Raw genomic sequence first — 11,144 nt, 5'->3', positions numbered from 1 at the left:
TGTTGTTGACGGTGGAATGAGAATGACGGCGATTGAGCCAACACCATGCCCGGATCCAGGAGAACCAAGGGTGGAGAATGAGGACGAGAATGCTTATTTGGAGAAAGGAGTGAAGTTCCTGAGCTTGCCTATGCTGAAGTTTTGGTTGGCTGACTATGCCATTCGGAACCATAGGCCAATTTATGTTGAGCACTCCCACATGAAGTTGCGTTACACCGTGAAGTGTGAGCAAGAAGGATGCCCATGGAAGGTTCGTGCAAGAAATCTTAAAGAAACCGAAGAATGGGTGTTAAGAAGTTGTGTTGCCACTCATAGGTGCAAACCGCCATCTAAACGACTTCGAACGACACACCATCAACTCACATCTGAGTATCTCGGATACAAATGGATGAAAGACATAGGCTTTGATCCCACTGTGAAAGTGAGGTTTCTCATGCGGACGGTGAAAAAACAATTTGGTTATGAAGTCAAGTATGGGAAAGCATGGAAGGCAAAGGCAAATGCTATTAGGATGTTGTATGGTGGTTATGAAGAAGCATACAACCAGCTCCCAAGGTTGTTGGGCGCGATTGCACATAAGAACCCGGGCATGTTTCATGTGGTCGAGGATCACGAGGGAGTGTTCCACCGTGCCTTCTGGAGTTATGGACAATGTGTGGAGGCATTTCAGCATTGTCGTCCGGTCTTGTCGATAGGAAGGCCGCTTATCATAGCCATGTTCTCTAGGGTCATCGTCATCTCCCCACATGGAAGGTGGAACGAGTGAGTCTCCGGCCTCCAACGATCCACAAGTGTGGTCAGCGCCGCGTGGTTCACCGGCGGAGCGCGTCGCTTAAACTGCAACACGAATGGGAGAAGACCCAATCTCCGAATGTAAGGCTCGTACCGCGGGTCGTAAGTAAAGTCATCAGCGGAATGACCCCTCATGCGCATAGCAACTACAAGCTGCAAATAAAGTGATGTTTTAATCAATACAAGAACACAAATGAGAAACAACGAGAATTGATAAGTCTTGCTTCTTACCTGTCCCTTCTCAATGGCACGAGCACGATGCTCCTTATCCCACTCATCGATTAATCCGTCATACCAAGGTCCATCATCATCCGCCATCTTAAAAAAATCACAAACATCTATGAATACATGAACAATATCAAACAATACTATTTCCTTCTTCAAGTTATGCCATATGAACACACCATTCTTCTCACACATAACCACATCATTTCTTTCTTCTACATATGCACACATATCATCTAGAGTACCAAATTTCACCATCAAATAAATTTCATAATCATCATCCGCCATTCTATTGAACAAATCATGTCACACACAATCATCAAATTTCATCATCTCTTTTGCAAATAAAATTATGCCATCTATATATTCAACTATATTGTCATACCACTTCACACATATAATATTTTTTCTAAATATATTTGCTTGCCAAAGTAGCCTTCTCAGATTCAAACAAATATTATGCCATCTATATATTCAACATATAGCTAATTTACTAGCACATGCATACATCCATCTATAATTCAAAAAAAATCACAAACTATGTCTATTGGTGGATAACTACAAACATCTACCAACTACACTACCTACCAAATCATCTATCAACTACAAACTATTTCCTAAAACAAAGAAACCATCTACTAATCTAACATCACCTAATGTGAAATAATGCATCCAACAAAAGAGGGGAAAACCAAAACAAATTGGAGGGAATGGGGGACAATACCTCAAAGAAGCTTGGGGGGGTCAGATCTACGAGTTTGAGCGGAGGATGGAGTAGATCAGGGGGGAGGGGGGTGAGGGAGAGGAGGGGCGACGAACAGAGCCCCTCTGTTCGTGAGGCGCAGCCAGGAGAAGTTGAGACGGGGATGGGTGGGCTGGCCCGCGCGGTTATCTAGTTACCAGGGCCAGACGGCAGGGTTCCTGGCGTCTGGCCCCTTTGCCACGTCAGCAGGTCAACGGGCAGGCGGGCAGTGCGGGCCAGGGGCCAGACGCCAGGGTGCCTGGCGTCTGCTTCGCAACCCAGACGCCAGGGATGTTGGCGTCTCCCAAAGAGGTCAAAATCGAATTTTTTTTGAAACGAGGTCAAATCGGGATTTTGTTAGCCTTTTAGGTCATAACAGTAATTTTGTCCGCCTGTGCCGGCCCTCGTGCGCCAACAAACACCAACGTTTGTCTTGGCGTTGGACTTGTGGCTCCGCATGGCGTGGCGTGTAGCCAGCTACTTGGGGGGCGGCGGTCTGTTCCCGCTTGGCTCCATGCGCCCAAAGCGGTATATGGCTGCGATTCTTTGCTTTCTTTCTTCTTTCTTTATATATGGTATATATAATCTTCCATGTTCCGTGCCCATGCACCTCTCAGTAAGATTCACCACGGGGATGCTCTGCTCTGAGTAGGCCCAACATGGCGACGAAGAGAAACTCGCCAAGAGATTATGTCACCACGGGATGCTATACTCTGACTCTGAGTAGGCCACGGGATGCTTTGAACTACGGACGACACGGCGCCGACCAAGGAACGCTCTCAGGTTTCAGCAAGCACATGGATCGAAAACCATGGGCTCTAGCTCTACACAGCCCCACTTCGTCAGCAGGCCGAATTCCCATACCTGCCCGACGCGTTTGGTTGGGGCGGGAATTAAAACTAGGGAACGGGAATTGAGAGGGTAGGAGCCTGAGACTGGGAATTGACAAAGGGGAAATCTTGTTGTGTTGGAAATACTCTCTCTGTTCAAAAAGTTTGTCCCTCAGATGAATGTATCTAGCACTAAACTAACTTGATGCTAGATACATTCATTTGAAGGACACGTTTTTTCAGACGGAGGAAGTACGTTTCGGTAAGTGTAGGCCTCCAGTAGCGGCATGATTTTTCGCATGTAAATTCGCAGACTAACCTGCCAATCTGTAGAGGCGACCATGCGACCCAGGTAGAAAAAGCTCAGGCAAGCAACGAGATGACACGAGACAACACGCGATGCAAGCTGACACAGACAAGAGCTACTGATACTATATACATGAAGCGCTAATGCACTACGCTAACACGACGATTCCATAATGTTCAAGCGGCATGAAATTCTACAACATATATTAGTACTCCCTTCGTTCGGAATTACTTGTCACAAAAATGAATGTATCTACAACTAAAATACATCTAGATACATTCATTTCTTGGACGAGTAATTCCAAACGGATGGAGTAGTAATTTAAACAGGGGACGAGGCTACGCTAAGGCAATTTTTAGGAGGTACGGTACGGTAATTACATGTTCCGAGACTTTCAGTTTTGCAAGGCAACGGGCACACAACACAGAAAGGATCCCTCCTGCATTTCACCTTCCAAACTTGAAAGTCAGTCCTGCTGCGTTGGTGGTCTGCTGAAATCATCACGACGGTGACCAAAAGACCGACCGGTTAAGCCGTTAAGGTTGAAACTAGCTAGTTGTACGTCCAGGGAGGAGTTCATCCTTCCGCCCAGATGAGCTTGAAGATGTTCTTGCTAGCCCCCGCGTTGACCATGTCGCTCTTGTTCTTCAGCATCTCCTCCTGGGCACGCCTATCGCCATCCTTCAAAGTTACAAGGATAAACTTATAGTTCTACAGACATGTTGAATTGTCCTGTACATGAATAGCACGAGGAGCAGCTAAGGATGTACATACACTGGTCACATATGTTCCAATAAGTAAAGATTATATAAGTTGTATATGTAAAGAACATTGTATAAGTTGAAAGGAGAAGAGGACTCACAAGCATGGCGTACGCCTTAGCAAGCGAGAGAAGAGTGGGGTAGAGACTCGTGACAGCAAGAGCAGCTTCTTCTGTCACTTGTGGCACCTGATTTACATGCACAATAAATGAGAAAACTACTGCATGAAATGGACTACCCGGCAAACTTTGGTGAAGGTGGCTGTAGCCACCCAGTTACCTGCATAAGCTGAAGGGCGAATATGTCGCTCACAGTGACCTTCTCAAGGTCAGAACACCTCTTCACAAACTCATCGTAGGTCAGGCAAAGTCGAGAGGTGTCAGCACCAGCAGAGAAGTTTGTTCTGTAGTAATCAATTATAGAGCGTGTGAGGTGGCCGTATTTCTTTTCAGTGTCAGCATACCCATTGGTTCTTTGGACATCAAATCCTTCAAGAACCTCAGTAGTGAAGCAGCTGAAATACAAGGCATATGGACCAGTAGTTAATAGGGCATACGGCTGACATTCAAAGCATTGGGAACAATATTTAATAATGTTAAACAAAGAGAAGAAAGTACTGCCGTTCAGGGGCTAACATGATCATCCAAGCTTCATGAGAAGAGTACATACGCTGTTTTAACGCTCTCTGATCCATCTACAGTGTTTACATCCCCTTCAACTAGATATATTAGCTTCCTTAGCCCACATTTCTGCGCCGGGTCAAACAAATGGAAGTATCACATTGTATTGTTGCTAAAATAAACCCAGCAAACCCAAACATATGGACAAGAAATACAGTTTCTTTGGGAAGAGATGCACAATCTACAGGTTCAAGCTTATGTCTGCTAATAACATCATCATTCATCATCTCATACCCAAATATGGGCTATGTTTTTCAGTTAATGATAACAAAGAATAAGAAAAAACTCCTCAGCTAAGATTAGTCTGAAGCAATATCAAATCATAGGGGTAAAACATGGCTGGTCAAAAGACACACTCAGCACGTCGTAGTGAAACATTCATCCTCACATTCAACATGTGTGGAACCCAATTGAAATCTAAAAAAACAAGATATCATATACAAGTTACACAAAGTTCTTCATCTAAAAAAAAAGAAGCACCTATCCGATGCACTGCTGCTCTTCGTCAAAGTTAAAAAAAAGGGTCTTTATCTAACTGTTTAGAGATGCCTCCATACCTGTGCCGCCAAACATTCTAATGACTATCCCCATCAACTTATTTGCAACATGACCCAAACAATCAAAACAATGGTTTGTGTTGCCACAACTACTGATCAGGATTATCGCATGAAGCAATGATAATCTATGATACAAAATTTCTTATCAGTATCACTGAGAAATGGAAAGCATAAAGAACTGGGAAAGTTAAGATGGAAGGTCTATAATATTATGAAAAAAATTCAAAGCTACTCCCTCCGTCCCATAATATAAGAACGTTTTTGACACTACACTAGTGTCAAAACGTTCTTATATTATGGGACGGAGGGAGTAGTTCAGATGGTACCTTCAGTCTTAGTTTTTGATCTTTGTATCTGTTGTCTTTAATTGAGCCAAGCAAATCATCCACATTTTTCCTTTCAACAATGAAATCAAGAACATACTCCGTGCCAAGTTGTTTATGGCGAGCAATCCAAAGAGCATCTCCAACAGGCAAGTGTTTAATCTGGATGACATGGTTCGAACAGAAGGATCAGCACCATTTTCTTTGGCACGTTATATGAACAGTTCAATCTACGCAAATCAACTTTGTTAGATTATTTTATGCTGTCTCCTTGTACACAAGCAAGAAAAAGGTGCAGTCAGCAATCATCAAGACAGTGGGGCAGCGACCAAACATATCAGATAATTAATCCAAAAAATTCAAAAATACTCCCTCCGTTCCTAAATATAAGTCTTTGTAGAGATTCCATTAGGTGGACTGGATACGAAGCAAAATGAATGAATCTATACTTAAAATGCATCTATATACATCCGTATGTTGTTCATAATGAAATCTCTACAAAGACTTATATTTAGGAACGGAGGAAGTAGATAATTAATCCAACAGTACAGGGCATTTAATTTAGAGCCATGTTGATGCATGGTGATAACTTTTAGCAGTGTATTTTGGTTGTCTGAAGAAATGTACAAGGATTACACCCAGAGTACTGATGAATTAGACACAAGAAAAATAGAAAGAGCGAGTAGGGTTAAACAAAGAAGAGTTCACTCTCAATCCAACTAACCTTTACAGGTACATCAAACTGCGTGTGTATGTTATCAACAACTTTTCTTCTGGCACGAGCCCTGCACAAAATACGAGCAATCATGAGAGAACTGAATTCTGATGCATAGATGAATGATTAAATAAAACATGATAAACTATTGGGTGCAACAACAATCAATTTGTTTCCTTGAAAAATAATTTGAACAATTAACCAACATACAGAATCTAAAACTTTATATGCATGTGAACACACTAAACGTTAACAGAAACAGAAGGTTAAATAGTTTAAGTAACACAAGGAAATGAATCAAAGTGTGGTCAAATTAACAATTCCAGTAAGTAGATAAACACGTGATAGCCCATGACCTCCTCATTTTAACAGAAAAAAAAATTAAACGTGAAGAAAGGAATGCCATTGCGAATCGTGGGCAAGCGAGAACAGGTACACATCCAATCCTCAGTTGCTTACGATCCTGAAAAGTTTTTTTGAAGGGACAGGGTGGGGGCATTTAATTCTTATTTGTTTCCATTCCTGCTTAAAGATCACATACAGCTGAAATATACAATAACTCATGAGTAAGGTATGATCATACAGACCCAAAAGTGTCTCGATCATCCAATATCAGCACCACTTCATAAGTATCCAGAAAACTTTCATCACATTGACGAGGTGGCATAGCTAGTAGAGAGTTTTCAGCAGAACCCTGACGATGGAAAAGAAAGTATTGTGTTATGTTCCATTTGAAAAAGAAAATGGGTACTCAAAGGGGAACTCAAGTGTACCATTGCACTAAATGATTGCTGTCCGAACATTCCTTGAGATGAAAGAGGAGAATTAGTAGCACGGCCATTGTCTGAAAGGGCATTAACTAAAAATATCAGTAGAGAGTAATATTTTGTTTATGGAACATAATATTATCTGCAAAGAAAGCATACTGGTAGGAAAGGAACTGGAATTGCCTGCTTTCGAGTTTGGAAGTCCACTCCTTTCAGAAAAATTCTCGGAACCTGCAATTGAGTAAATGAAATTAATGATAGAGCTGCAGGGGTACAATGTTCAGTTATCTGGAAACTCATACTGCATGAACTGAAAACTTTACTAATACCTATCAGGGGACTGCTGCCTTCTTGTTCATCAGAATCTGAATCACTGAGCATAACACTTTCAGGATGACCGGTCGCCATGAAAGGTCCTGCAGGATCGTCTAATCCAGACTTTGCGAGACAAATGCGAGCAGTCTCTTTGCCTTTTTCTGTTAGGTAATACCTAAAACAAACTCATACAGTAAGCCGCAAGTTTATGCTTGGTATCTCAACAGAATGTGTGTGTTTAGCAAATAAAGTCCCAGCTAGAAACAAGAAATGTAAACTGAACAGACTGAACTTCTGCTTGTACTCGGGGTGGAAATAAAATGTAGGACCAAAATACTGAGCAGGATCCGGTTCATGTAGCAAACTGGCATATATCTGGAACATTCCCAAAATGGCCGCATGTGCAAGATTGTTATAAACGTGTTTCAGGTTCATATTGTGGACCCAACAAGTTCAAAGGAGCTATGGAATCATACATGCCTGCTTCTATTCCATCAATAGAAAATTGATGATATGCCACATGAGAGCTGTATCTTTAACAGATATATTTTCTTCATTTGCTCAAATGATTAGAGGATATTATATTACCTAGAGTGCATACAAGCATCAAATAGCAAACTATTAGATGTTGCTTCTCTGCTAGCATATATATGACTTACTGCCACACTATATCAAACTTCCTCCAACCAACAAAGGAAAAAAAATCAAGTAGAAATGTTTCTTGATAGAAGTTAAATTACTAGAAAACCCATATACCAATCAGCAGAAGCATATCAGAGGTTAGGCACATTTGGGATCCAGTCCACCGCACTCAGAGCAAAACAGGTGAAAGGGTTTTGTATCTGGTGAGTGCTGTGGGAGCATGAATCAGATAAACTAGTGCAGACACGATCATACTTAAAACGTGAGAACCCTATGAACCCTCTAATGAGAGGAGTCAAGTTCAGGGATACAGGTGCAATAGTTTATATAGCTCTGATATCCCCAATCCTTGAGTTCGAGTCCATATCAGACTAAGCAAAAGCTCACAATTAATACCTAGAAGCGCTGCAATAGTACAGTATAAAGCAATAGTCTGTGATGGAACAAGTAATAATACTTGTACGATATAATAAGTGACTACAAAACATATGGGGTCTATCCCTCTAAAAGATCCAATTTAATAAATGATAGAAAAGGTAAGATAAACATGGGGGTGAGCCTAGTACATTACTTTGCAGGGTTACTCTTTTTCACAACGAGATCCTTTTCCGTTAAGTTTTTCATGCAACTCCATCCAGTGTAGAAGTCACTACCAGAATTCCCGTGTTTTGATTTGTAGTTGTTTGGGCTGCTCATAGTACAACGGACATAGTTAGTGATGCACTAATATATCAGCTGAAATAAGCAACCATGCGATTTACTGAATCGCTGAAACTGTACCCTATTGCCTTTCGCGACAGACCACTGGCTTCAGCGGCATCAATAAGCTCTTGCTTCTTCATAACCTCCGTCCCTCTTATCATTTCCCTAGGGGACAAATCAACTGTCAGCATCTCCTCTTGCATATTCAGTTAACTTTTCCTACTTCCCCATTGTCCTAAGGTCGCTACTACTTCTGTCAGGAGAATAACAAAATTTAGACCCCCAAGAAAATCATACCTGTAGAGTGTGATCACTATTGCGTAAGCAGCTGAATTCAGCTGTGGCACATAGGGTTTGTTTCGCTTTCTTTTCTTTCCTGTATAAAAGGACAGTACCCTTTAAGATATAATGAATAAAACCTGTTCCATTAAACTGACTGTTGACAAAACTGAAGAAGAAGAAGAAGAAACATAAGCCTGATGATGGAAAAGAAAAGAAAGAGCAGATTTGTAGGCCACGCGAGTAATCATGGAAAGTTGTAAACTATTACCCGTTTCTCCTGGTGTATTACTTCTCGGAGGAGACAAATCAAGGCTGGACCCTGGAAAGCAGTCTTTCATGACGTCAACAACCCAACCTCCAACGCCCCTGAAAAAAATAATAGAACCGAAGAGGCAACAACAATGATCAAACTAATTCAGAAAATGCAAAGTTTCTGAAAAATTGATGCAACTCAATGTAGAAAGTAACATTTGGTAGTGGATACATTCCACACATTAATCTAGTATGCGATTTCCGACTCTCGATTCAACACAGAAAAGAAAAACGAAAGGTACAGAGTTCTATATGGATCAAAAGTCACAACCAAAGCCATACTGGTATACTGTAATAGCACTTCTCAGGTTATCTACTTGCAGGCAAATCCAAAGTTGAATGGCAGCTTAAACGTGATATGAATACATTTCGCCAGATTCAAAAAATGGTCATGGCCTAAATCGATTTCAGCATACACCAGCAGCAAATCAATGGACGCAGCAGAGCGGCTGTGGAGTCATCTAGCTAAGAGGGGGGAAGATAGGCAGAAGATGATGGCTTGGCTTGCTTATTTTTCCTAGTCTACATTTTGGGTGTTGTTTCTCTCCTTCCTCCTCTTCAGATACATTTGCTGCCCCTACTCCTGCAACTAGGCTTGACTATGACCTAAACCAATGGTACACTTACTATGAACAAATCAATGGATGCAGCAGAGCATATAAACATATGGGGACTGACACTTATAATTCCATAGCTATGCAAACCGAATGCATGCTCAGATCAAATCGGCACAAGTAAAAAACACCTAAGGCCTAAGGCACATTACATAAACCGATCCATTCGTGTTGGAGCGGCAATGTGACACCATATAACAATAAATAAGCCTTCCCGATTCGCGTATGACTAGGGCACAGAAGCGCGGCAACGCCGCCCGATCCAAATCACACGACCCCGGAATCGACCAAAACCTAGCCTCATCGCAACGGCGTAAATGGAAACGGGTCTGAGAGAGATGGGGAAGGGAAATGCGCACTTGAGACGGGCCAGGTCGCCGGCGGTCCGGACGGGCTCCTTGGCGGTGCAGACGCCGCTGTAGGCGGCGGAGAGCGCGCGGGCCTGGTGCTCCGGGAGGCCGCCCGGCTGCTGGGACGCTATCGAGCGGCTCTTGTCGAAGATCCTGGCCGCGACCTCCTCGTTCTCCGGGAGATTCACCTTGCGCTTCTTCTTCGGCACCGACGGCGCCATCCGCGTCGTGCGGTTGGGGGGCGTGGGATCGGGGTGTGGGGAGGGGGGAGGGGGGGTTAGGGTTTGGGATTTGGGAATGGGGAGGGAGAGCCCGCCATTATTGTGGGTTCGGAGGTTTTAGTTGGCGGGTGATAGGCTGGCCAAACGGGCCGGCACGACACGGCCCACAGGGGCACGATTAGTAAACTTGGGAGCCAACATGAGCATTTCTTATTGGCGCATTCAGCCCACAAGGTCGTGTCATGCTGGCCCGCGTGTTGCGCCTAGCAGCCCAGGCACGACCGATTAGCTTTATTTTAGTGGAGGCGGGTTAGCTAATCGGGTCGGCACGCCAGCCCGTGCATTGTTTGCCCTACTAGACAGTCTTTTAGGCCACTCTCAGTTTCGTGACTTGGGAAGCAACATGAGCATTTCCTATTTGGCGCTTTCAGCCGACAGGGGCACGATTAGTAAATGGGTTGTGCCATGTCGGCCCGCGTGCTGCGCCTAGCAACCTAGGCACAACCGGTTAGCTTTTTTTAGTGGAGGTCCGATAGCTAATCGGGCCGGCACGCCAGCCCGTGTGTTGCTTGACCTATTAGACAGTTTTCAGGCCACTTTCAGTTTCGTGACTTGGGAGGCAACATGAGCATTTCGTATTTGGCGCCTTCAGTGCCTGTTAACATGTATTCTGTTAAAGGCGCTCTTACCTGGGCTGGCCCATTTTATTTCAATAAACTCGCAAAATGTATGTGCACGACAGGCTTCGAACTTGCAACTTCTCTGTTGGCACAGAACCGCACTAACCACTAGGACATATCATCAGCTGAGACATATTTGTTTATTTTTTTTATTAGTACGAAGCTTTTTCTAGGCATTTTTATTCAGTTTTTATTTTTTCATCAATGGGCGGATTCTTTTTAAATTGATGATTTTCCTTCACAAACAATGAACCTTTTCCAAAATATGCGAACTTTTATTCAAATTCGTGAACTTTTTTCATAATTGATGATTTTTTTCATATTTGT

General features: G+C 43.0%; 1 protein-coding gene and 1 long non-coding RNA gene across 4 annotated transcripts; both read right to left on the bottom strand.

The window, feature by feature from the left end:
* Nucleotides 1-385: 385 nt before the first annotated feature.
* Nucleotides 386-1,838, bottom strand: LOC120976251 (uncharacterized). The gene is made up of 3 exons (XR_012181081.1): nt 1,742-1,838; nt 1,024-1,110; nt 386-945 (listed from the first exon to the last, which is right to left on the bottom strand). It is a non-coding gene; the product is annotated as an uncharacterized lncRNA (long non-coding RNA).
* Nucleotides 1,839-2,996: 1,158 nt separating this feature from the next.
* LOC109780207 (crossover junction endonuclease MUS81) lies at nt 2,997-10,230 on the bottom strand. 3 transcript variants are annotated; one of them, XM_020338788.4, is made up of 15 exons: nt 9,926-10,230; nt 8,909-9,006; nt 8,656-8,734; nt 8,437-8,523; nt 8,228-8,344; nt 7,029-7,189; nt 6,859-6,930; nt 6,706-6,776; nt 6,520-6,626; nt 5,942-6,002; nt 5,221-5,379; nt 4,327-4,406; nt 3,937-4,171; nt 3,759-3,845; nt 2,997-3,577 (listed from the first exon to the last, which is right to left on the bottom strand). In XM_020338788.4, the coding sequence occupies exons 1-15, from the start codon at nt 10,135-10,137 to the stop codon at nt 3,473-3,475; spliced, it is 1,731 nt and encodes a 576-aa protein (XP_020194377.1). In that variant the 5' UTR covers nt 10,138-10,230; the 3' UTR covers nt 2,997-3,472. The 3 variants fall into 3 exon arrangements, with proteins under 3 accessions (XP_020194377.1, XP_020194378.1, XP_020194379.1); XM_020338789.4 differs by having other exon boundaries at nt 6,883-6,930; nt 9,926-10,229; XM_020338790.4 differs by having other exon boundaries at nt 3,418-3,628; nt 9,926-10,207.
* Nucleotides 10,231-11,144: the final 914 nt, after the last annotated feature.

Source organism: Aegilops tauschii, chromosome 3, assembly GCF_002575655.3.
Source record: "Aegilops tauschii subsp. strangulata cultivar AL8/78 chromosome 3, Aet v6.0, whole genome shotgun sequence".
NCBI classification, from domain to species: domain Eukaryota; kingdom Viridiplantae; phylum Streptophyta; class Magnoliopsida; order Poales; family Poaceae; genus Aegilops; species Aegilops tauschii.
The sequence above is the reverse complement of the archived record's forward strand: the minus strand, read 5'-3'. Positions and strand labels throughout refer to the sequence as shown.

What these genes read in the sequence shown, in the direction of transcription:
- LOC109780207 (XM_020338788.4), bottom strand. Translation starts at nt 10,137, where the DNA reads ATGGCGCCGTCGGTGCCGAAGAAGAAGCGCAAGGTGAATCTCCCGGAG. An exon ending in TCGCCCTTCAGCTTATGCAG is followed by an intron (nt 3,846 to 3,936) that starts GTAACTGGGTGG and finishes CATGTAAATCAG; the next exon opens with GTGCCACAAGTGACAGAAGA. An exon ending in CTAAGGCGTACGCCATGCTT is followed by an intron (nt 3,578 to 3,758) that starts GTGAGTCCTCTT and finishes GTAACTTTGAAG; the next exon opens with GATGGCGATAGGCGTGCCCA.